Below are 25,320 nucleotides of genomic sequence, written 5' to 3' on the forward strand. Positions count from 1 at the left end.
AAAAGAGAAAATAAAATAATGTTTACACACATACGAATGAAAGTTGTAAGGTGTTTTTCTTACCGAGGGTGATACATCTTCATCATACTTTTTGAGCTGATTCATGAACTCCAGGTGCTTCTTCTCCTCCTCCAGCTGGGCGACACTCTGCTCACTCTTCTGCAGTTTCTGCTGCGTGTTGGCCAACTCGTCCCTCAGCCACTGGTTCTCCTGGCACAGACGCCGCACCTGCGCCCGCAACTTCTGCTTCTCTGACTCCACAGCATTAAGGTGATTAGACAGAGCCATCATGACCTGCACATGGACACAGAGACATACAGGCAACGCCAAGGTAAATGAAGGAAAGAGTGGGAGAAAGAAGGATACAAGATGGCTGACGTGCTTGAGTGAATCAGATCTTTTTCCAAATACCAAAAAGTTCCTCATTCTATCATTAGTTTACTAAAGATAGCTTGGAGAACTATGTACTATTTGTAGTACATCTTACTTCTAGTTCAAGAAGATGCATACATGCACTGAAAATAGACTATTGAAGTTTTTTTTTTTCTTGGACAGACACTTAATCCCAAAACTCCAGAAAGACAGGCCCACCTGCGCCTCCCCCAGGCCCAGCTCAATCATCTCCACAGATTTGCGGAGCAAGTTGGACTTCTCGTGCACAAGGTTGGCCTCCTCATCTTTTTTCAGGCACTTGATGGTCTCCAGCAGGCTGTGCAGGATAGAGTTGTGCTCGCTCTTCAGTGCCTCCAGGCCTTGGATCACCAGCTTAGTGTTTGAGATGATCTCCTCCTGCGTTAGCTTCTCCAGCTTCTCTTCACGAGGATACACCATTGTGGACATCTTCTATCAGAGGGGCAACCTGAAAGCACACAAGAGTGTTTACATGAGTGTTAGGTAAAAATTCAGACAAAGGCTTCGGATATTAAGAACTTCTAAAGTGTTCTGAAATAAATGTTAACATATTTATTTTGTTTACATCACGGTAAAGATCAGCTGACTGATCAGTTTGAAGATTTGATTTATGAAATGATATGACACAATTCCTCCATCATCAGTCTAGAAGACTAAATGGCCCTCGCATGCCTCTGATAAATCTGACATGGAGTTCCACCAAAATCTCTCTCCCCTATCAATCACAGAGATTCTAGCCAATCACGGGCAATGTGAGCTCAAGCATGCGGAAGGGGGCGGATAGCGCTTTCCTCCGAGTTACACTGCCCCCGGGACGTTGCATGAGCAGCAGGTAGAAAAGATGGCTTAACGTGCTTCTTCACACGTGATAGCTGTTGTGTGACAGGGCAGAGCTGCCTGATTTGTGAGTAGATGACTAAATTGTGAAAAAAAATCCCCCCCCCAAAAAAAATGGCATTAATAGAACAAGAACTGTAGCACCTTTTGACCTCATTAGGAGCCCTGTGGAAAAGCTGGCATATATCACAAATGGGCATTAGAAATCAGAGCATAAGCTTCTAACTAATTAAGCCTAAATGACATAAGGCCACGGGGAAAAGGGTGCCTTTTATAGGATTATAGTATTTATAGTATTTCACAAAATAGGGCTACTGGTGAAGAATCACTGTTAATCCTAAATTATGAAACTTTCAGCTGAGCTGAAAGCCAAAATTAATTGCAAGTAATTTACTCTGACAATCAGCATGACGTGTGCATAAGCTCAAAGTTATTCAAGTTTACTTTGTCAGAAGCAACTTCCAAAATGTTGGCTTGCCTTAAAAGACATGCTCTTACTGGTGGACGTCTGTTACTCCAAACACAAAATATCTTTGCTAAGCAGACACTTAGACTTTATCAAACATTTATAGGCACGGTCGAGCAAATTTAGAGCTAGGCAAAAATGTCCTAACACTAATAAACTATTAAATATGAATATAAGTATGGTCTGTTTGCCATTAGACATTCATGGACAGTCCTGCTAGTCCGCTTCACTAGAGAGATGGTCAGACAGACTGGATTCAAAACGCTGACTCCTACAATTAAGAGAGAACTTAACTATAACTTCCTGAATGGTGCAGGCTAACTGGCACAAACATCATCCAGTCATTAGGCAAACATTTTGGCATTCTGCAACGTAGACCAGAGCTTTTGCAGACCACAAAACTCTCGCAGTCTGTAATAGTTCAGACATCAATCCAACCAAGCATTTCCTACAGATTTTAAATACTTGGGTGGTATTTGGGGACTTTGTCAAGCTATACAGTCAAGAAATAGCTTCATACACCAGACTAATCTAATCAAGCATTTGTCTCATTCATGGAGCAGCCAGAGTGAGAGGATGGTTATAGACATAGAGAGTGGTTACAGATCATGTGATTATAAAGAGAGTGGTTATACACCTGAGTGATTATAGAGAGTGGTTATACACTTGAGTGATAATAGAAAGAGTGGTTATATGTCATGTGACAATAGAGAGAGTGGTTATACACCTGAGTGATTATAGAGAGTGGTTATACACTTGAGTGATAATAGAAAGAGTGGTTATATGTCATGTGACAATAAAGAGAGTGGTTATACACCTGAGTGATTATAGAGAGAGTGGTTATACACCTGAGTGATTATAGAGAGTGGTTATACACTTCAGTGATAATAGAAAGAGTGGTTATATGTCATGTGACAATAAAGAGAGTGGTTATACACCTGAGTGATTATAGAGAGAGTGGTTATACACCTGAGTGATTATAGAAAGAGTGGTTATATGTCATGTGATTATAGAGAGAGTGGTTAGACACCTGAGTGATTATAGAGAGTGGTTATACACTTCAGTGATTATAGAAAGAGTGGTTATATGTCATGTGACTATAGAGAGAGTGGTTATACACTTAAGTGACAATAGAGAGAGTGGTTATACACCTGAGTGATTATAGAGTGGTTATATATCATGTGACTATAGAGAGAGTTGTTATACACCTGAGAGATTATAGAGAGAGTGGTTATACACTTGAGTGACTATAGACAGAAACAGTCTATAGGTATAGGTCTATAGACCAATCAGTATTGTAGTATATCTGATTAGGACATGAGGTATGTGGCTAACTGTTGTATTTAAGGTTAAATAATAAGCATTATATTATGCATTTCCATAATCAGTGCATTATATTAACCACTTTTGTCACATTTTGTATGCCATACCTTCCCAATCATCCTGACCCTGTGCTACTTTAATGTTACAGTGTTTTCTCACAACACCCATGTTCCAATGTATCCCATACACTCATGTATCATGTGTGTGTGTGTGTGTGTGTGAAACGCTGCAATTAAAACAGGGGAACAGTACAGACAAAGCAGCTTTACAAAGACCTCACTTCGATTCGCAGCCTAAATCCGCTTTTCAAAAAACATGTCTCTATTTGACTCAAAGATTTTTTTTTTTATGTATGTCTAAATATCAATCCAAAACTAATTTGAAAATAGGTTGACTCACATATTGACTAGTTTACTCTTGCAAAAAAGAATTAGAAATGCAAAATATTTTATTTGTGATATCTGGTCTCTGAAGTTTGCAATGGTCTTTTTTGTTTCTGACTCTGTTTTGTGGCCTACGAGTTAAAACCATTAGCGCAGCCAGAAGTAAAGCAAACAGTTGGTTGATTAATATAACACTCGGTTGCAATTTGTCCTATAGACACAATGCTAAATTCTAACGTAATCTTCTGATGCTGATTGTGTTTCATTTCCACCCCTGCTCGAGACCTCAGCACCGTGTGCGGTCCGGTGATGATGGAGATTAGAGATGACAGGGTTGTTAAAAGAAAATGAGAGCGGGTCTGTGAACACACGGCACCAGCTGAAGACCATCTGCCTCCAGACACTGTCACCCCTTGCACTCATCAACAGAGCATCTTCTTTTCTGTCATCTAATTTACAACTGTACCACACCCTTATTGAAATCCAGCGCTCTCATTCAAAACGCTCACAAAAACACAGGAAGCGGAGCCAGGAACAAAACAAAAGAACAGTGAACAAAATAAAATAAGTCACTGCTCAGTAGGGGGAGAAAACAGACACTTGTGCTCCCCATGTCTGGCTTAAAAGCCTCATTTTCATCAACAATGTCAAATAATCTAACAACTGCCTGCACAGAGCCAGATTTTCTGAAATAATACTGCTTTAAAGCAGCAATAGCAAGCTGTGAATCATCACACTTCTTGTGCTAGCAGCAATGACATGAGCTAAGATTTCTGTCAGCAGGATGCTATTATAATTGGCCCATTAAATGCTTCTAGCTGCTAGGAGTTGAACAGTTGTAAAGAACATTTTCCTGCTCATAATGATCACATTCAAGTTATTTTCACACACTTCATTAGGAACTCAGATAAAAAGGCAGTACTTATATGATCGTGATGGCATCATTTCTCTTAACGGTTGCAGAATGTTTCATTTTGATGGAATGCCTTGAGGACTCGAATGCAGATTAAACTACGTGAGGCTGCTTACGAAAAGATTAGGAAAAAAAGTCTAGCAAAGTTGTTGAATAAATATATTTTCTTTTCAAAATATTCAAGTGAATAAAACGACCAGGGGCAAAACCATCACTGTTTACTTCCATGCAGAGAGCGGTGTCACTTTGTCTAAAGGGGCCATGAATTGCTTTGGTTCACTGAGATTCATCTTTGACCCAGTTTACGCTGACCTTCTGTAAGTGCAACCAATAAGATGAGCCCTCATACACTATATGGCCAGAAGTTTGTGGACACCTGATCATCACACTCATGTGTACTTTTTGAACATCCCGTTCCAGATTTAATCCTCCTTTCCTGTTATAATAACCTCCACTTTTCTGCGAAGGCTTTCCACTAGATTTTGGAGTGTTGGTGTGGGGATTTGTGCTCACTCAGCTACAAGAGCATTAGTGAGGTCAGACGCTGATGTCGGGTGAGGAGGCCTGGGGCGCAGTCAGTGTTCCAGTTCATCCAAAAGATGCTCAGTGGGGTTGGGGTCAGGGCTCTGTGCAGGCCATTCGAGTTCTTCCGCATCAACCTTGGCAAACCATGTTTTTATAAACCTCGCTTTGTGCACAGTGAGGTCTATAGTACACACTGTCATGCTGGAGCATGTTTGGGCCTCTTAGTACCAGTGAAGGGAAATTGTAATGCTACAGCATACAGAGACAGCCTATACAATCGTGTGCTTCCAACGTTCCAGCAACAGTTTGGCAACAGGAAGGCCCACAAATGTGTGTGATGTTCGGCTGTCCACAAACTTTTGGTCAAACAGTGCATGTAATGTTGTCATATGTTCTCCCGCCTTCAACAAAGGATGACTAAAGCCAAATCCTTTTTTTTGTTTCAGCTTTAGATGCATGTTGGATTTAGAAACATACAGAATGGTCTAGCTCTATGAACGATCAGTGTTTTCAAACGTAGCACCGCTTCAACCTCATGGTTGAAACACTTTATCTGTATAGTGCGTTTACCTTCAAGGTTAACAAAGCATACAACGCTGATTATATGTAGGTGCCCTGAGAGCTTCTCTCTTATGAATATGCATAAACCAGACAGGCTTTGAGAAAGGCAAAACTGGCATATTATTTTGTGAAATTCAAATAAAAAAAGCCTTGTACTAAAGTAATGTTTCCTCTCAGTATCACCAAGGTTTCCTCATTAGAGCTCTGACAAGCAATTAGTATATATATAAAGAACAACAAGTATTAACGATGCTTCAAGCAACATGCTACCCTCTAAATTTGTTGAACTTTAGTGAATTACAAAAATAAATACACTATTTCTTAACACATTACACAACTCTGACTTAATCCAGTCTTTAGAAATTATTAGTCATTGCCTGTATGAATCACTGTGACATGGCATCACTGACACCAAGCATCATACACCATTCATTCAGGCCAAATAAACATCTTTTACAGAACAGTTGTATGAGCAGTGGCAGGAGGAGAAGAGACCAAATTTATGTTGTCTTTACACATAGTAGTGTATCAAGCTGCAGTGATGATTAGGCCACTGATACGTACACTACCAGTCAAACCTGGACACACCTGATAGATGAATATATTTTTTTCATTTGCTTAGAAACAAATTTCAGCCATAAGCTTGAATCAAAATGTCTACTAGACAAATGTAAATAGTGGCATCATTGCCCATGTATACATACTATTCTGAAACAAACAGTATTTCAGTAAGTAATTTTCACTGAAAACAAGCAGTGAGAAGCTTGGCCTGTTTGGCTGAAGCTTCCTCATGAAAAGATGAGGAAGAGTGTGACGAGTTTTATCATGAATACTGTTAGGAATTATAAAAATATTATTTATTTGTTTAACACTTTTTGTTCACTCATAATTCCATATTATTAGCAAAAAAAAAAAAAAAAAAAAAAAAAGTGAAGAAACACTTCCTATAAGATGTGACCATACTTTCACCAGCCAGGGGAATTTTATAGGAAGATGGTGTATAAATCAAGAATTCAACATCTCTGGTACCAATCTGAAAGATGGCATAATTAAATAATCAGTATATAATCAGTATAAATAATCATAATCAGTTTATTTTGATATCATTATAAACAGGATGCTATAAAGAACATGTTGTTGTATAATGTTATAGAACAGGTTGCATAAAGAACATGGAGGAAAAATAAAACCCTATACTGTGTGCCAAACATTTAAAGTATTGCCATGCATTAGCACAACAGGTGCATTAGAGAGCAGAATAAACATATAAGTGTACATTGCCTGAGAAAGCTGATGTGCAGTCTTGGTCCAGCATGCACTTAGAACTGGGACCAGTACAGCACTATGTAGAAAAGTAATTCAGTCAAGTCAAATTTATCTGTTCAGATTTGTCATGCACTCTCATGCATTTCTTAATATGCTGGTGTGTGTGTGTGCGTGTGTGTTCACCAAATATCGGCAAAGCGCATTTCAAAATTCTTAGTCGACTGCTTGAGGTGTCTCATGTGGCATCAAAGAGTTTCTCCCAATCCTACGCTAATACTGCAGTGGAAATAAACCGTCAAACATCAAAGGTTTTCTCAAATGTGAAGGTTTGGGGCTACAACCACTGAGTGAACACAGAGCGGTGGCAAGGAAAGGATTAAAGGCTTAAATCCAACACAAACACAAGAAGAACCTTCTAACAGGAGTCATCTTCAAGACCTGAACGTGATTGTGCAGCTGTAATCTGCGAGTCCTGGGAGCAGCACAGAAGATCTTGGCAAATGGGATTAATTATTGATGTTATTTGTTAAAGCAGCCTGTCCCTTGCAAACACCTTTATCTGAGGGATGTAAGATCAGTTTTCAACTTGAAAGTATTTTAATGTGTAGAGACTCATTCTCCTTTTGTGTGGAAGCTAAATCTATGAACAGTAAGGTGTGCGTCTTTAAAATGATGACAGATCTGTGCAGTTTATGGAAAAAGAACTAAATTAAAGCTTGATTTGTTAACAACAGAAAAAAATGTCCATGTGGCTAAAAGAAAAAAAAAAAAAAAAGATTAAAGTAACTTTTAAAAACAGAACTAGTTTTAGAAGCTAATTATGGTTTTGATGATGGCGTGGGACACAAGCTTCACTCAGACTGGGTGTTTACTAGCGATGGCTGCAGCTTGGCAGTAGAGAGTATTAAAAATAAAAAGCTGCCTACCTCAGCGTCAGCACCAGATCCTCATAGCAAAACAGCGTCGCACACTGCTGAAACAATGCTTCACACACGGCCAAACCCTGTCAGCAAAGCAACACCATCCGCCCCTGAATCACAATAACAGGCTCGTCTTATCTTAAAGCTAGATGTCGAGACTGTAGAAAAGAAAGCATCACCGAGTCATCGGGAGCAGCCCCACCCTCAGTGCAAGGAGAGGGGGAGGGGAGCGAGAGAGAGAGAGAGAGAGAGAGAGAGAGAGAGAGAGAGAGAGAGCGCACAGGCACTGCAGAATTAAAAGGTCCACACAAAGCAGGCAGATACGCACATCCCAGCTTCGACCTCGACAAGTCACCTCTATGCACCAACACACATGTATGCACACGCACAGCCAAGCCTAACAGACAGGTAGACACATGTACCGAGGATCAGCTGCTTTACTGTCAGACTTAACGTGATTTTTTTGACTGAGGAAACTCATCACTTGAGGAAAGGCTGCCCCCTTTACACGGGAAATTGCTCTAACCCCCCTGATCATTTCCCATCATTACCACCCACCAGGCCAAAACCATCTTCAGGGCTTGACTCCCTGCAAAGACAAAATGCTATACTCAGATTACCCATCTGACGCAAATGTGGTGCTGCAGCAAAAAAATAAAATCTACACAACTCCGTATTATGGTTAGCCACAAAGTCATCAGTCTGCCGTTGTCCCCTGTAACCCACTCGAGAAGGATGTATGTAGAGGAGTCAGCAGTAACCCAGCTTATGGGTAATTAGGCAAGAGGAAATAAGTCAAATGCAGAGCAGATGTGCTAATTTACGCCCAAGAGAGAGACAATCGGGCATGCGTGTCCTCGGTTTTTTCAAGTCTCAGTATACCAGCGAGGACGGTGCATCATTCAGCATCATCCCCCTTCTCGCACTGGTGCTCGGTGACCCCTCTGACCTTTACTCCAATACCAATCACCCTACAGGCAGTCTTTCTCTTCCACTGACTCCACCCCATTCCCTCAGTCTCATCTCTGCTCCATTTGCATTCCTGCCAGCTCAGGAGTGCTCTAGCAAAACGTTCTGATATCTCGGCCTCAGATGGCCTGAACAGTTTTGATGACAGTCCATACCACTCTACTAGAGCCAGCTGAAAAGTACTCGATGCCAACAACATTGACAGGGATGCCTCTGCTGACAACAAGTCTAGTTCTTCTAGTTACTAATTTGTATCCCTGAAACATCTTTAAAACTGTCTTCAAACAGAACTGAAGCTGAAGAAAAAACTACGTCAGACATTTAACCATGACCCTTTTGGATCAATTCCAAAATCTAATCAGTTCATCTGCTGGATACAATGATAAATCCACATAAATCCTACAAAAATTCAACCATTTGTTCTTGAGATATCACACCAAAAAAATTGTCAGACAGATGGATAGATGGACAAAGGACAAACAAAAAACATAATGCCTCCACCCCCTAGTGGTGGATGCAAAAAAAAAAGCAGGCTAAAAGATTTAAGAGACCGGGGTTGAAATGTATGTTACTCACAACCCCTTTAACTTTTCAGTAAAGACTTAAACGCCCAATTCACATCTATGCATGACATCATACTTGTCATACCCGAAAGAAATTACTTTCACAGAAAGGTGAAACTTGACTGATGGCAGACGACCACCTGCTGACGTTTTCCAGTATCGACAGTAAACATGCAAGAATATCTCCTTTACTCTTCAGCCAAGCTCTGGAATAACTTTTAAAGATGGGATCAGTCCAACGTCGCAGCATTCAAAAATTTGTCTTCCTGTTGGCAACCAGTACACGGACGTGTGGAGAGTCAATCAGACTGCAACCTTTAATGCCTAGGGCACACTACACGACTTTCAAAATCTCAGAATCTCTGACCTGCTCACACCGCATGACTTTAATCTCTTGTGATCAGTTTTTTGGTAGTGTAGCGTGTGCACACTACATGCACACTCACAAAAAAAGTAGACAGACTACACAATCCTTCACCTAGACAGATCCCTAATGAAGCACATCTGGTCCCCAAATTGCACTTTCTCACCAAAATAAGAGCGCCATCCATCATGTGACTTTATGGGTTTGTCACTATTTTGTTCAAAAACAAGAAAAAGAGAAATAAGAGGGAAAAATAAATGTGGAAATATTAGCTGAGACAGCAAGGACTGTCTGTTCCGCAAAGAGAACTGGAGGTATAGCACAAAAAAACCTAACTATTTGTATACTGCTGTATATCATGCTGTGTTTATTTTTGATGCTCCTAACAACAGGTTTGGGTATGGCATGCCAAATAACTTCTTAAAAAAGCAATATTATTGTGTTTACTTTTTGCCCTTGCCCCTCCACACAAACAGATCTAGATTCATGATCTGCTGCACATGACAGCAGTTGAATTGTACTTCCTCTAGGACTCTCATTGGCTGTTTCTCAGCACTGTTCTTGCTACTAGTCCCAAAGGGTTTACAGAATGCAATTCATCAACCCAAAAAATAAATAAATAATTAAAAAAATCAAATATGCTTGAAAATATCAGAGCCTTGGTGACTGCTCAGAGACTGAGAAAATCGTGTTGTTGAAACATTCACATTACACGAGTGGTTGCCACTGGGAAATCTGGGCTAAAATCACGTAGTGTGCACTAGGTTTAAGATCCTGAAGCTTGTGGCCAGAAAAGCATACAAAAATTAACATGCAAAGATAAACACTGTCTGACTAAATTGGTTAACAAATGGCTCATTAAGTTGGCTGCATCAAAAAATTCACTAACTACAGATTTTTACATTTTATGGTAATGAAATACCAAGATAAATGATTTCATTTTGGAATGAAAATAATTAACACACTAAAACCCTAAAGTTGGCTCCCTATATGAAAAAAAAAAAAATCTGTTGGATCACTTTTTGCGCTAGGACAGCTTTAAAGAAACTAAACATATGCAGGTCAGAAAAACAGAAAAGCACCATGTTGCTTCTCACAGCACAAACCAAGAAAGCCAACTATTCTGTACTTTTTGACGGGGTTGGAGGACAAGTCACATAACCAGATACAGAGAGTAGCAGAGAGGCAGACAGCTGAGTGCGCAGGCAGTGAGGGTGCGGTTTGAGTGGATCGACAGCTGGGACAGAAGGAACAGTGACCGTGACGTGTGACCGTTCTGCTTCACACACACACCACATGCAAATGTCCTCAAGACACACTATCTCCACACAGTGAAAACACACAACACACACATACCCAGCACCCTGTCAGCAGGAGACACAGCACTCTTTAAACAACACACTCAACATGAACCCCCTGCACAAAGCACAGGCTCTTCCTGCTCTGCCAGACAAGATGGACGAGCTCTGCAAGCGCCCTGCTGTGCTCCGTCACCCTGCCAAGCGGCAGCAGCACACTGAGTCACCGTTGTTCACAACAAGAACCAATACAGCATGATACAAGGCTGTGGCAAATAAACAGCTTTTTACTTTGGCACACACACTTCCACTTCACATCCAGCTCGTGTGAGAGTATGGAGAGTCCACTGCTATTTAAACACAAGAACCAGCCCAAACGTGTACCAACAGAATCTAAAGATTATGTTTTTATTCTAACAACAAGATCCCATTTAGAATTACAAATAAGGAATATGACCATTAAAAATAATGATATAATACCATTCAAATGGATCGTGTTTCTCTCTTTCTGATAAAAACATTATGTAATATGAGGCTAAATAACAACATTCACTTACCTAATAGGAGCTTTCGTTTTAAAAGTTTGTGCATCTGCATCATCGAAGAGCTCTTATGAAAGGTGAGGGATCATGCTTGTTCTTTTTTGAGTGGAAAAAACTGCTGTTCTGGTCTTACTCTCTCTGACTGCCCTCTTGCTGCTGCCATCATTCAAAGCTACGACTGTGCGATATGTGATTTCTTCTCTGGTGCTCGGCTGAAAGTTGGGCAATTTTACTCATATGTGAGCAGTAAATGAAGAACGTGCAGTAGAGAGATACAGCATTCAGATGATGTGATAGCTATTTAATAATAACAATGCAACATTTTAGTTTGTATTTTTCAGAAAGAAGCGAGCATGGCTCAATCTTTTCTACTGCACATGCTTTCAAGTGAAATAATATCGATTTCAAAGGTCTGAGTGTTGGTTGATATATAGTACTGATCCAGCACCCAATATCCTAACACTAACCAAGATGATGTTTGTTGCAGAGTTATGACACATCAGAGGTTTGATGTATTCCTGCTTTAATACAAGTTACGCTCTGTTTTCACATTCATGAGCTGTGTTGTGCCTGTCAACATCAGAGGCCTTCACGGGATAAAATACCTCAGCGAAGCATTTTGGAAAACATGTCAAATCTCAGTGTCAAATAGGTGTGTCTCTATTGTTGATTTAAAATATGGTAAAATAAAAATAATGTTCTTTATAGTAATTTCAGAACAGAAATTGTTCCTCGTTGTTACTCATTTCAAGAATGATCCTTCAATATTTTAGAGCACTTGAAAAAAATGAAACTAAAAAGCTCCGTGGTTGATTTTTAAAGTAAGAATGTAAGTCTATGCAGACCCAGCAAATATTTCAGCAGAGTGAACAGAGTTCTCGAAGAAAAAATAAAATAAAATAAAAAAATCACTGTAGCAGAATCAATAAGAGTATGAAACAGACTGGCAGCTGTTCAGCATCTCTAGTTTCCTAAATATGAACCAGTTCGTCTTCTGGAGCAGATCCTCTGCTGTGGCTTATCCAGTCCCATATTTATATAAATTATTTAGCTGAAGGCAGTACAACGGTCCAGAGATTAGCTACAGGGCTAGAGACATTAGGTTAGAAAGGGGAACATTTGCATAGATTTTCAATTTTATTTACCCTCTCTGGTCTGATTAGGTCAGACACAACATAACTTTTTTTTTTTTTTAAAATAGGTAAACCACCATTTGTTAATGGTTAAGCATTAAAAGGTAACAGTTAACCATTCAGTCATGTTAGCTGCTTATCCAGACCTTTGTAAGGAAGAAATTTTATGAAGCCGGACCTTCACAGACTTTTAGTGGAATACCTGTGCTCTAATCAATATGTTTAGAGATATGCTAAAGAGCTGACCATGCCAGGGGCTTATCCATAATACCAAGGGCTTATCCATGAGAAATTTTTAGGCTTACCACAGTAGAAATCAAACCCTGTTTTAAACTAACTTTTATATATATATAAAATATATATAAATATAAGGCAGAACAATATGTCAGGATCTTTTTTTTTTTTTTTAATATCCAAAAGACTACATATTCAAAGGCTTGGTATTTCTTAGTTTTTTTCTTCAACCCTGGTTTTGGAGTACTCCTGTCCTGCACATTTTAGTGTTTTCCCTGCTCCTGACAGACCTCATTCAACTAATCAGATAATTACCAGGTGAAACGGGTGTCTCAGAGCAGGAAAAACACTGAAATGTGCTGAAAAAGGGATGGGAACCTGTGCTGTAGATGAAGGCTGCACTCTGTATGTGACTGACTTTAACCTAGGAATAGGGGACAAATCACGTGATCCCCCAGTACAGTCTAATAGACATGACAGTGTTAGAGGCCATGGGGTTTTAATGGACTCAACACACCACCATTATTTATTCCTTTAACTCCACACTTCTCACACTGGGGTCTGGAGGAGCACAGTCAGTGTGTGTGATTTTCTAATGCTGCTTACACGGGTGGAAATCAATCCCTGCCATTAGCAACGTGTTAATGTTTAATAAATAATGTCAGTTTTAATAAAAATTAATTCTATGGGTAGAAAGTTCAGAAATGACTGAAAACCTATGAGTCCAATAACTAGCCAAAATATTACTGCATACATTTAAATAATTTTATTGTAATTATTTATTAGTCTGTTTGTAAAATATACTACTATCTGTGCTAAAAGGGTTCGTGGATATTTTTTAAAAAACAGTTAAAGGCGTCCCTGACTACAAACTGTTTGCTCTCCTCTACTGTACAAAGCCCAAACATCATCATTCCTTTTCTGGGTTTGAAACAGCTTTAATAATCTCCAGCGGCTTCATTCAGTCACTGTGAATGTGTAAGTATTCTCACAATTATTCCAAACATTTACACAGTTGAGATTCCGATACACGCCAATTACCATGAAAGAACTAGCTAGCTACCAAAATAACGCTGTCTGCCTCGGCTAACAGCTAACAGCTAACTAGCTGCTACTTGCTTGACAGGTATGACAGGTCTCTAGGATGTGTTTCATAGTGTTTCAGTGGAAAATTCACCAATAAACAGTACACAGAGAAGTACACAGAGAAGTACACAGCAGTTAACAAACACACAAACATGCTGAATAGCAGCTCAGAAGAAACGACAAATCTCGACAGCTAGCTAACGTTAGCCAGGAACTAGCAAGCTAACGCCGCTAGCATGACGTCTTACCTCTCTCTCTCTGTCTGTGTGTGTGTGTGTGTGTGTCCTCCTGCTGAGCGAGTGTGCGCTAAATCCCCTGCGCTTCTTTACCTATTTCCACACAAGCGTGTTGGGTTGGAAAGGAATCATGAAGCCGTCAGGTTCACTGATAATCTCGAGAAATGGAGACTTTAAATGTTAACAGCTTCTGTTAGCTTGTTAGCCTGTTAGCTCGCCTGCGTTACTCGCTTGTAAAGCCAACAAACGCAGCAGTGATACACAGCCTTCAGCACAGCTCCGTCACACATTAAAGGAAAAGTTTTTTTTCTAAATGCTTAAATTTAGACAATTTTACCCAATATTTTCTAATTTACGAAAAAAAAACAGGTTTTTGTGTGCTACAGTGTAACTTACAGACAGTTTAAATAAAAACAATGTTTTCTGAGGAGTTTAAAACTCCTGGGATAAATACTGTATATGTGCCAAAAATTACGCCCCCTTTAAATCCACCACCTCTTAAAAAAACAGACATATAATTAACTAATAATTAATGATAATAATAAAAAAAAAAAAAATAACGAATACACAAATGAAGTATAGAATGACGTCATAGCGGTTATTGCGCTTTAAAAGGGGGCGTGGCCTCTGAGGGCTGTGGCTGATGGCATTCTAATAATAATCATAAGGCTTTTTATTTTAAATGTTTTATATCAGCTGAGATATATTTATATTTCTAGCTGAAAATAGTGAAATAGTATCTAACAGATCTTTCAGTAGGATTAAAGGCTACATGAAAGATTTTTAAAAATGTAAACACTAACTGTGTTATTGTGCGCAGAGCCTGCATGTTCTCTCCATGCTGCAGGGGTTTCCTCCGGGTGCTCTGGTTTCCTCCCCAGGTCAAAGACGTGTTGCAGGCTGACTGGCATTTCCAAATTGGACATAGTGTGTGAATGTGTGTGCGACTGTGCCCTATGATGTACTGGCACCCTATCCAGCGTGTTCCCCGCCTTGTGCCCTGAGTTCCCTGGGACAGGCTCCAGCCTCCCCGTGACCCTGTGTAGGATAAGTGGTATGAAAAATTGATGGATAATGTTAGTTTGTTATTCAACTAAACACACTGTCACATGGTGCTACACTGACCCCACTATTTACGCTGATATACTGCACCACGGACATGTCATGGTTCATTTCTGAGGACGTACACAAGTGACGCTCCAAACGACTGCAGGATCAGTGCAGCAGCCATCTTGCGTACAGGTCCATGTAATTATGCTGCATTCAACTCAGTGTTGTAACTTGTAATTCCCAACCATCAGCCAGGAAAAAAGCCAAAGAAACGACCCACTTGTCTACTTGGGGTAATCTTCACAACTACAAGTTTCCTCCCAGTTTACGGGGTGACGTCAACTCAACACGGCTGTACACAGCATCAGAAATAAACACAGTAGCACTTCTTACCTTTAAATGAGATATACATGTATGGACATGTATGCTTTAGATCAATCAACATACAGCCAGATTTGCTTGTTAAATCTATAACATGGATGATACAGATCGCAGTTTTGTGGAGGAAATTATACATCACTCATCACAGTTAGCTGGCTAACTTGTTGCTGATGAAAGATGAACAGAGGGGTGTCCCTATGGGTGTTTTTTTCCTATTTTGTGTGTCAAATGTGTAGAGGTCGAAAACTGTCGACCTGCAAATTACCACTTACAATGTAAGTTGATTGCAGCATTAAAAGCTAGTATAACTGAGCCTTTACTGTGTGTGTGGAGTTTTACCACAGTTTTATGTTGATTGATCTAAAGCATACATATCCATATATGCATAACTCATTTAAAGGTAAGAAGTGCTACGGTGTTTATTTCAGATGCTGTGTACAGCCATGTTGATTTGACGTCACACTGTAAACTGGGAGGGAACGCGTAGTGGTGAAGATTACCCCAAGTAGACAATTAGGTGGTTTCTTTCTTTGGCTTTTTTCCTGGCTGGTGGTTCTCTAGTTTCCTCCCACCTTCCAAAACATGCCAGTAGTTGGACTGGCTATGCTTGAATGAGTGTAAGAACGTGTGTGCATGTTGTCCTGTGATGGATGGATGTCTCATCCAGGGTGTTTTCTCACATCACGCCCAGTGTTCCCAAATCCACCACAACCCTGATCAGCACTAACTAAAGATGAATGACTTCTTATTAATAATTGATCAATAAAAATCATACAGTGAAAGACCAATTTCACAGCTTCAGGATAACTGTCTGATAATGAGGCTGTGGTTGTTGTTTTTTTTTTGTTGTTGTTGTTGTTGTTGTTTTAGGTTGGATTTAAGAAAGTGAGCATGCAGAGTTGCTTTAGTTACTGAACCAGCAGAACATATTCATTATCAGTGAAGTTTAGCAGGTGTGTGGTGCATCTACATCTGTTTAGACGCTTTGGTTTGTGTAGTAGGAAGCAATATATACTTGCACCTCTATCTGTTGATATCGCTCTCTGGCTCAACGTGAACTGACCAATGGGAGATCAGAACGTGCTGACGTCAGCTGGCGTGAGTTGAAAGGTCATGAAAGTGGCGCATGGCGGAGGTGAAAAGTAAACAACACTGGAAAAGGTGAACTCTCGGACTTCATAGCTGTATTTACTGTATACTCTATTACTCTTGAATTGATCTTTAATACCAGATGAGTCTCTGCGTATAAATTCGGCATGATGGTGAATTTAACAGGATGATCTAACACTAATATGTTGTTGTTTTTAGCTGAATGTGGTTTGCTATGGAATTGTTTGCCTCGGAAATGAACTCGTTTTCTTTAGTACAGTAAATGACTATGGTGTAAAAGATTATACCAGAAATGATTATCCGATCGCGATACGGAGGTTTGTGCTGGGTGTGAAGTGTGTGTTGTGAAGGCAGGACGCTTTCACCTGCAGCTCTCACTACTTGTGTTGTCTTCCTGTAATGACGTCATCGAGGATGACAAGAGGCCTGGTGTAGAGATTACTTATGATCTCTATCAACATACGGAAGGATATCGCTGTCCACATCTTTTATTTAAAGTTCATGTCTAGGCTATGATTTAAAAAAAACGTTCATGTCTAGGCTATGATTTAAAAAAAAAGAAAAGAAAAGGAATACAATCCCAAGAATTCCTGGATTTGACATGGCTTAAACGAGTTTTTTTTTTTTAATACCTTTAATGGTCCAGATTGTACACACTCAGTGCAATGAAGGCTGCTGGGTTTTACTGCAAAAATAAGAAGCAAGTGCGATAGTCAAAGTCTCCAGAAGAGCTCTGGCTGCTTCTGCAAGATGCTCAGTAACACTTACAGCTCATTTCCTTATAAAACTGCACACACTGTACCTGAGACTAGTATTTTTTTAAAGCAAAGGATCGTCACTTCACACATTGACTTCGTTTCAGTTATTACTGTTTACTGCTCTCTATTGTACTTTCTAAAGTAGAAAAGTTTAATTTCATTCTTTCTGAAGGCGTCTTGGTGGATGAGGTGGATGAGACCTCACATTTCCACACTCTGAGCTGTGATGTAAAGCAGGTCACACGCTACACAGGCTGCATCCTTTTCAGCACTAGAGGTCGCTAATGGATGCGAGAAGTCTAGAGAAATGAACTAAATTATCTCAGGATGTGATATATTGAAAAAAACAAGGAGATAACTTTAAATTTCTTGTTATACTTGTGCCACCTAGCTTCGTCTAGTAGTCTACTAGTGCAAAGTTTTATTCATAGTGACCTGTGAGCAGTTTCTTTAGACACTGTGCTGTAGATGTGTGTAACTGTGAGTGGAGGAAGTGAGTGAGAAGGGTCTTTCTGCTTCCTGCAAGAACACAAACCACGCCCACTACAAGGAACACCTACTAGCAAATCACACTACACAACATTCCCCTGCCCATTACACATTACCAAACCCACTACACAGCATTCCCACGCCCGCTACACAACATTCCCACACCCGCTACACAACATTCCCATGCCCACTACACAGCATTCCCACGCCCGCTACACAGCATTCCCACGCCCGCTACACAATATTCCCACGTCTGCTACACAACATTCCCACACCCGCTACACAACATTCCCACGCCCGCTACACAACATTCCCACACCCGCTACACAACATTCCCACGCCCGCTACACAGCATTCCCACGCCCGCTACACAACATTCCCACACCCGCTACACAACATTCCCATGCCCACTACACAGCATTCCCACGCCCGCTACACAGCATTCCCACGCCCGCTACACAACATTCCCACGCCCGCTACACAACATTCCCACACCCGCTACACTACATTCCCATGCCCACTACACAGCATTCCCACGCCCGCTACACAGCATTCCCACGCCCGCTACACAATATTCCCACGTCTGCTACACAACATTCCCATGCCTGCTACACAACATTTCTAAACCCCCTACATGCCCGCTACACAACATTCCCACGCCTGCTACACAACATTCCCACGCCTGCTACACAACATTCCCACACCCGCTACACAACATTCCCACGCCCGCTACACAGCATTCCCACGCCCGCTACACAATATTCCCACACCCGCTACACAACATTCCCACGCCCGCTACACAATATTCCCACACCCGCTACACAACATTCCCACGCCCGCTACACAATATTCCCATGCCTGCTACACAACATTCCCACGCCTGCTACACAACATTCCCATGCCTGCTACACAACATCACCACACAACATTTCCACACCCACTCCCCCTTAAACCTAACTCTAACCCTATTTGATGTGGGCGTAACTTGTAATAGTGGGCGTGTCTTGTAAGGGGCGTGGTTTGTGATCCTGCAGGACGCAGACGGATACATTTGAAGTGAGCTGCCTCATGGTGTGAAAAATAACTAAGAGACCGCCGGTTGATCCAGGTTGTTGTGTTTATTGGTATAAAGGGAGGTTACCGCAGACTAACTCAGAAGTGGTTGTCTGGTTTGATGTGTTTTTTTATTTCCAGTAACAGTAGCTATGAGACTCCTGAGTGGGACAGCGCGGTGTGTTTTATACACACACTCCCGGTGTGCACCGCCAGGGGGCAGCAGAGGGTTCTGGGGCTGGCTCAACGCCGTCTTCAACAAGTAATAACGCACCACAGACACACAACACATGAGCTGCTGCTCACTGCTTTACTTCCACACCCATGATTCAGTACGAGCCTGCCCTTTACCCTGATAAAAAATGTAACTGCTGGAAACCTGAGCAAAGCAGTGACGTATAGGTTCATGTAAATATACAGCATTGTGCAAAAGTATAGGCACCCTCCTGTTTTTTTTTTTTTTTTTTTTTTTTTTTTTTTTTTTTTAGAACAAACTTATAGATTTTTATTTTATGACTCCTACATTATTGATTCAGTACAGAAACTTTTTAGATTTCCAAACATTAGTTTTTCAGCACAAAATTAAATGTTACAGAAAAATGTTTGTATGTCAGTAAAGAAAGCAGCATGTTACATAAGAGACACTTTTCAGATAAAAAAACATAATGAAGGCTGCTGGATTTTGCTGCAGAAATAAGAAGCAAGTGCGATAGTCAAAGTCTCCTGAAGAGCTGTGGCTGCTTCTGCAAGATGCTCAGAAACACTTACAGCTAATTTCCTTATAAAACTGCACACACTGTACCTGAGACTACTATTTTTGAAAGCAAAGGGTCGTCACATATAGATATAGATACGTAGATACATTTAATTTCATTATTTTTGAAGGCATCTTTGCTCTACAGCATTTCTTTGCATGTCCCTAAGACTTTTGCACAGTACTGTATGGACAGAAATGATCATGAAGCAAGTTTTCAACCATTATTATCCAGGTTGAACCATTACAACCGTTATTAACCAAGTTATTTCTATTTATTATTGAGTTCTTACAGATATTAGCATATTTTTTGGTTACTTGAATTGAATGGGTTCAATCCAAACCTCAATAAGACAAAACCATGTAGCCCTAAAATGTCAGCTGGGACCTAATGTGTTCTGTCTTTCCTTTTTAACTTAGAGAAGATGGATATAATTAATCTAATGTACTCAAAATACGCAACCAACAGAGCAAATCTAAATCAAATTTCTATTCCTATCATGAAGATGTTTTCTCAGTCATCCAAGGCGCTTCATTAAATCTACAGAATGGTGGTAAAAGCCTTTGGGATTTAAACGCTGTGAATGATTCATACCTGTGACCCCGGGGGCTGGAGGTGTGACATAACACACAGACAGAAAGAGCAATCACCTCTCATTGTGTACTGTGCAGAGAGTTACAGTACAACTGCGACAGGAAACACTTATGTCATCTGGTATTTCATAGTCTGTTACACTGAATGGGTTTACATGCATACAATAATCCGATAACTGCAAAAAATCAGGATATATGACCAAAACAGAAAGTGCAAAATGTTTTTCTTTTTTTTTTTCACTTTCTCTTTATACTTATAGGCCAATAGCCTGTTGTGTTGTTGTCAGGAATTTAAATGAGATATTTGACATTCTGTAATATATTCATGAATATACATTACATGCTATAAATGAGTAATTTTTGAGAGTGAGTCCAATGCAAAATGTTTTGCTTTGTTTATTGCAAATGGGTGTCACAAAAGTGTATAGATTTGAGGTAACAACAGAAGGGGCTATTGAGAGCAATGGATCAGTAGTGCATTTTTACTTTTGCAGCTGCAAATTAAATGTACAATTTCTCTTAAAATTTATATCACACGTTCTTCATTTGACTCACCCTTGCTGATGAATCCTTGAATCTGACAGTGTGGTTTAATTTTCTGTAACAGCACGGCTCATAATTCACATGATGTGTTTATATTAATGTCTTCTAATGTGTTATAGTTTCTATAGTAACAGCTCATATAGTAACAGCTCATAGACTTGTATGCCAGATGCTCCACATAATCTAAGCCTAATAAATGAAATAAGAAAACTTGCTATTTAACAAATAAAAATGTATAATCTTTGATATAGTAATGCATTCTGTAAAGTTTTATTTAATTAACGTTGATGGAAAGAATCTTGAGTGTCATGTCAGTGCTTTGTAGCAGTCAGTAAGTTTTCCGCCACAGGAAAGTCTTCAGAACAGAGGACTTTAGTCTTTCTACTGTGTGCTTTTTGTCTTATTAAGTTCAAGAGAGAAAAAAGTGAGGGAATGATGGTCTGTAACTGCTACAACATAAGTGATAACATGAACGTGCATTTGTGTACATGTGTACAATGCACAACGTTAAATGTAACTATAAACAGTTAAAAAACACAAAGTTTTATTCATTAATTAATGGTAAAATTGCAGAAATGGCAGATCACTGTGGTGTAAGAGGAATAAAACACTTTGGGATGTGCTCTTATAGGAAAATAATTTGCTTCGGGGTAGTAACAGCGTAACGCTGTCGTGGGTTTTTTTTTTCCTATAACAGCACGCACATGTCATGTTTCACAGCGATGCTGTATTAAATGTGTAAACATTTCTTTTTTCAAACTCAGTAGAAGCACTAGGCAGAAGTAACTGATAGGAATGCGGTTAGGAGTTAGAATTTTAAATGGCTTAGGGGAGGAAATTATTTTTATGATAAAAATCAGTCTTGCCTCCCAGATATATTGTTTGATGTAAGAGAGGATTCAGAGATCATGTCATTTTGTGGCCTTTTCTTGATGTACTTGATGTACAGTTTTATAAAACTTTAATCGTGTGTTTTGTTCCAGGGTTGATTATGAGCGGATTAAGGCAGTTGGTCCAGACCGTGCGGCTGCTGAATGGCTCCTAAGGTGTGGGGCTAAAGTTCGTTTCCGTGGTTTCGACCGCTGGCAACATGATTATAACGGGCTCCCGACCGGGCCACTGGGTCGATATCAAATCCAGGCCATCGATGCCACAGAATCCTGCATCATGTACCGGGGATTTGATTACCTGGGTGAGTGACGCCTTCACACAATAACTGATAAGATACTGTGTATGATCCTGATACAGTATCCCTGCTGTACTGTTCTCCTAATCTTCTTTCTTCTCTTCACCCCGTTTACCATCCAAAGCCAAATCCTTCAAATCCACCCATGCAAATCACAAAGACATCATCATAAACACTGATTACACACGAAATGAAAGATACAGCTTTCACAATGCACACACTGATAATGACATTTTCTTAGCAGCAGCATTAGAAATGTAACAACTGGTACAAAATGACGTTGGAACATTGGAACAACATTGAATATTTTGTAATGGCAGTTGTGCTATGCACCTCTCACCCACACTTTAATTATAACTGACAAGAACACACACATTCAAGGAGAATTCAAGGCTGTGTCCCAAAGTATGTGTCCCTCATACTACACGCTAAATACAATAACACAACCATTGGTGGTGTAATAACCTGACTCACTGCTCAGCCCATGTGTGAAATTCTCACAGAATGTAATTAACGCCTGTCATCTCCTGTGTTATGAGAATAAATCTTTTCCACACATCACCATGGCTGTCACTATAGTAAATGAAAATAGTACCTTTGAAACAACACAAATATTATTTCCATTTATTCTTGGATTATTACTTGTTATTTTCTCTAGTTGTTGGCTTGACTTTAGCTGTGTTTCGATCTTCTCCACCTTCTTCCTGTCGGGGAGCTCGGTTAATATTCACACATACCGGAGCACATCATTTGTAAACATTTTGCACTGAAGTGGGTCCTTGGAGTTGATGACTTCAGGTTCTCTTAATGTGCAGAAAATCTTACTGTACCTGAGATACCTGAGACAAATGATTGAGAAGTGAACGTGTCTGCTTGAGTGTTGGTTGTGTTTTCCCAATCTTCACCTACCAAGTTTAGGTGAGTCCGTGTCCACTGTAGCCTCAGATTCCTGTTCTTGGTTGAAAGGAGTGAAACCCAGTGTGGCCTTGTGCTGTTGTAGCCCATCCGCCTCTACAATTGTTGTGTTGTGCTATCCGATATGCTTTTCTGCTCACTACAGTTGTAAAGAGTGTTTTTTTTTTTTAGCCTTCCTGTCAACTGGAACCAATCTCACCGTTCTCCTCTGATCTCTCTCTTCAACAAGGCTTTTGCACCCACAGGACTGCCACTCACTGTAGGGTTTTTCTTTTACACACCATTGTGTGTAAACTCTAGAGACTCTTACGCAAGGAGATAAAAATACTGAAATACTCAAAGCAGCCCGTCTGGCACCAACAACCATACCCCAGTCAAAGTCACTGCTACCACACTATTTCTTCATTCAGATGTTTGATGTGAATGATAACTGAAGCTCTTGACCTGTATCTGCATGATTTTATGCATTGTGCTGCTGCCACGTGATTGGTTGATTGGATAACTGCATGAATGAGCAGGGTTAGAAGTGTTCCTATTAAAGTAGACAGTGAGTGTATAGTAAATAAATCTCTCCCTCCTGTGTGTTTGTGTGTGTTTGTGCAGATGGTCTGGAGCATGTAGAGGAGATAAAGCTGCGAAAGTGTATATATATAGAGGATACGTGTCTGGAGCGCTTGAGTAAGACAGAGAAGCTGCAGAACAGCATGAGGACGATGGAGATTGTCTCCTGTGGCAACGTGACAGACAGAGGCATCATCGCTCTTCATCACCTGAGGTAGGTGAAAACCACAGAGCTGCTTTCATGCTCTATTCATTAAAATATCTCAAGTCTCATTGTCAGGCACACACACACACACACTCTCTCCCTCTCTTTGTGTGTGTGTGTTTTTTTTCACTTCTCAGGAACTTGGAGTCCTTGTTCCTCAGTGACCTACCAGGCGTGAGAGAGAAACAGAAAACAACAAACACACTGCAAACCGCACTACCCAAACTCACCATAGAACTTGACCTGGCTTAGCCAATCATAGCTTTCTTTGCAGCCTAGATTGACAAATCGGAGACCTGAGAAGCGATGCGATGTTATTTATAGAAACAGTGTGTTTAAACTTTCTCTGAGTTCTTGAGAAACTGATGTGTGTAGTATTAAAGAAGCAAAGTTTATATTAAATATGTACTGCTGTTTATGTCTGTCTGAAAATGCTTCGATTGAATCTCTTTTTTGCATTACATTTAGTTTCACTTATTTTCAATTCAATTTAATTCAGTTTCATTTATATAGCACTTTTAACAATGGACAATGTCACAGCAGCTTTACAGAAATCTGTATATAGATTTAGTTTTAGATCCCTAATGAGCAAGCCAGAGTTAACAGTGGCAAGAAAGAACTCCCTGAGACGACATGAGGAAGAAACCTTGAGAGGAACCAGACTCCAGAAAGTGTGATTATGAGTCATTACTCTAGCATGAGTGTATGCTGTAAAGTCAAACAGTACTGAGTGTGTTGAAAGGATCCTCAGTATGAGCATCAGAGTCCTTTTTGATTTCATTAGAGTTTTTAGCTTTGAGACTATAGTGAAGTTATCCACTGAGTAATGAATGAGATTTGGGCATAAACTGTTATCAATAAGTGCAATCATTAGGATAACTAATATTAGCGTTTATTGTTAGAAAAGGAATTGGTGTGTGAAATTGGTATGTGAATTGCTGTGGTGTCACTGGGATTCAGACTCACACTCTCCCACGACAGAGCCAACACTTTTCTGCTTTTTTGTTGCGCCACCTTTTTGTTTTGTTGAGTCACATGAAGGCGATTTCCCTATTCCTGTAAGGAACCGTAGACGCCATGCATCCTGTAAAAACTATTTTTAAAATATTACACACTCACCTGGAAAATTGACAGTTGAGATTTGGAAAAAGAAAAGAAATTGGATAAATTATCTTGGAAAAACGTGAGAACTGTATGGAAAAGTTTAAACATTGTTAGGCTTTAATGTTATTAAGACATGATGTATTGTAGTGTGTTTCTTTCTCATCTGACACTGTATAATGTAAATATATACATATTTACATGATAATGTAAATATACATTATTTTATCTCAATCCCCTTACACAACATAGTCCAATATGGCCAAAAGGTTGTGGACACCAGACCATCACACCCTTATGTGGGTCTTCCCCAAACTGTTGGCACAAAGTTGTATGGAATATCTCTGTATGCTGTAACATTACAGTTTCCCTACACTGGAACCCGGCTGTTCCATGTCACTGTGCACAAAGCGAGGTCTATAAAGACACAGTTTGCCAAGGTTGGAGTGGAAGAACTCTTGCTCACTAATGCTCTTGTGACTGAGTGAGTACAAATCCCCACAGCCACACTCCAAAATCTAGTGGAAAGCCTTCGCAGAAGAGTGGAGGTTATTATAACAGGAAAGGAGGATTAAAGCTGGAACGGGATG

The 25,320-nt window shown here is 40.0% G+C and overlaps 2 protein-coding genes across 7 annotated transcripts in view; one reads left to right on the top strand and one right to left on the bottom strand.

Annotated features, from left to right (window-relative positions):
• Nucleotides 1–14,453, bottom strand: part of klc1b (kinesin light chain 1b) — a 38,817-nt gene extending 24,364 nt beyond the window's left edge. Inside the window, exons 1-3 of one of the 3 annotated variants that reach the window (XM_034302791.2) lie at nt 14,043–14,453; nt 592–859; nt 64–294 (exon numbers count right to left, since the gene is read on the bottom strand). In XM_034302791.2, the coding sequence (XP_034158682.1) occupies nt 64–294; nt 592–840 (480 nt within the window). In that variant the 5' untranslated portion in view covers nt 841–859; nt 14,043–14,453. Of the gene's footprint in view, nt 1–63; nt 295–591; nt 860–7,611; nt 7,794–14,042 lie in introns of those variants that run through there. The other 2 variants (XM_053232348.1, XM_053232349.1) reach the window with 2 other exon arrangements.
• dmac2l (distal membrane arm assembly component 2 like) lies at nt 12,912–24,061 on the top strand. 4 transcript variants are annotated; one of them, XM_026936991.3, is made up of 5 exons: nt 12,912–13,686; nt 19,013–19,133; nt 21,746–21,954; nt 23,467–23,638; nt 23,767–24,061. In XM_026936991.3, the coding sequence occupies exons 1-5, from the start codon at nt 13,683–13,685 to the stop codon at nt 23,879–23,881; spliced, it is 621 nt and encodes a 206-aa protein (XP_026792792.1). In that variant the 5' UTR covers nt 12,912–13,682; the 3' UTR covers nt 23,882–24,061. The 4 variants fall into 4 exon arrangements, with proteins under 4 accessions (XP_026792792.1, XP_026792801.1, XP_034158687.1 ...); XM_026937000.3 differs by lacking the exon at nt 12,912–13,686 and adding an exon at nt 16,497–16,622; XM_034302796.2 differs by lacking the exon at nt 12,912–13,686 and adding an exon at nt 16,577–16,622 and having other exon boundaries at nt 19,019–19,133.
• Nucleotides 24,062–25,320: the final 1,259 nt, after the last annotated feature.

The sequence above is a fragment of the Pangasianodon hypophthalmus genome, chromosome 3 (genome assembly GCF_027358585.1).
Source record: "Pangasianodon hypophthalmus isolate fPanHyp1 chromosome 3, fPanHyp1.pri, whole genome shotgun sequence".
In the NCBI taxonomy this organism is placed as follows: Eukaryota; Metazoa; Chordata; class Actinopteri; order Siluriformes; family Pangasiidae; genus Pangasianodon; species Pangasianodon hypophthalmus.

Excerpts from the sequence above, each read along its gene's own strand:
- dmac2l (XM_026936991.3), top strand. Across the intron at positions 19,134-21,745 it reads CTCAACGCCGTCTTCAACAA|GGTTGATTATGAGCGGATTA; the intron begins GTAATAACGCAC and ends GTTTTGTTCCAG. Across the intron at positions 21,955-23,466 it reads CCGGGGATTTGATTACCTGG|ATGGTCTGGAGCATGTAGAG; the intron begins GTGAGTGACGCC and ends GTGTTTGTGCAG.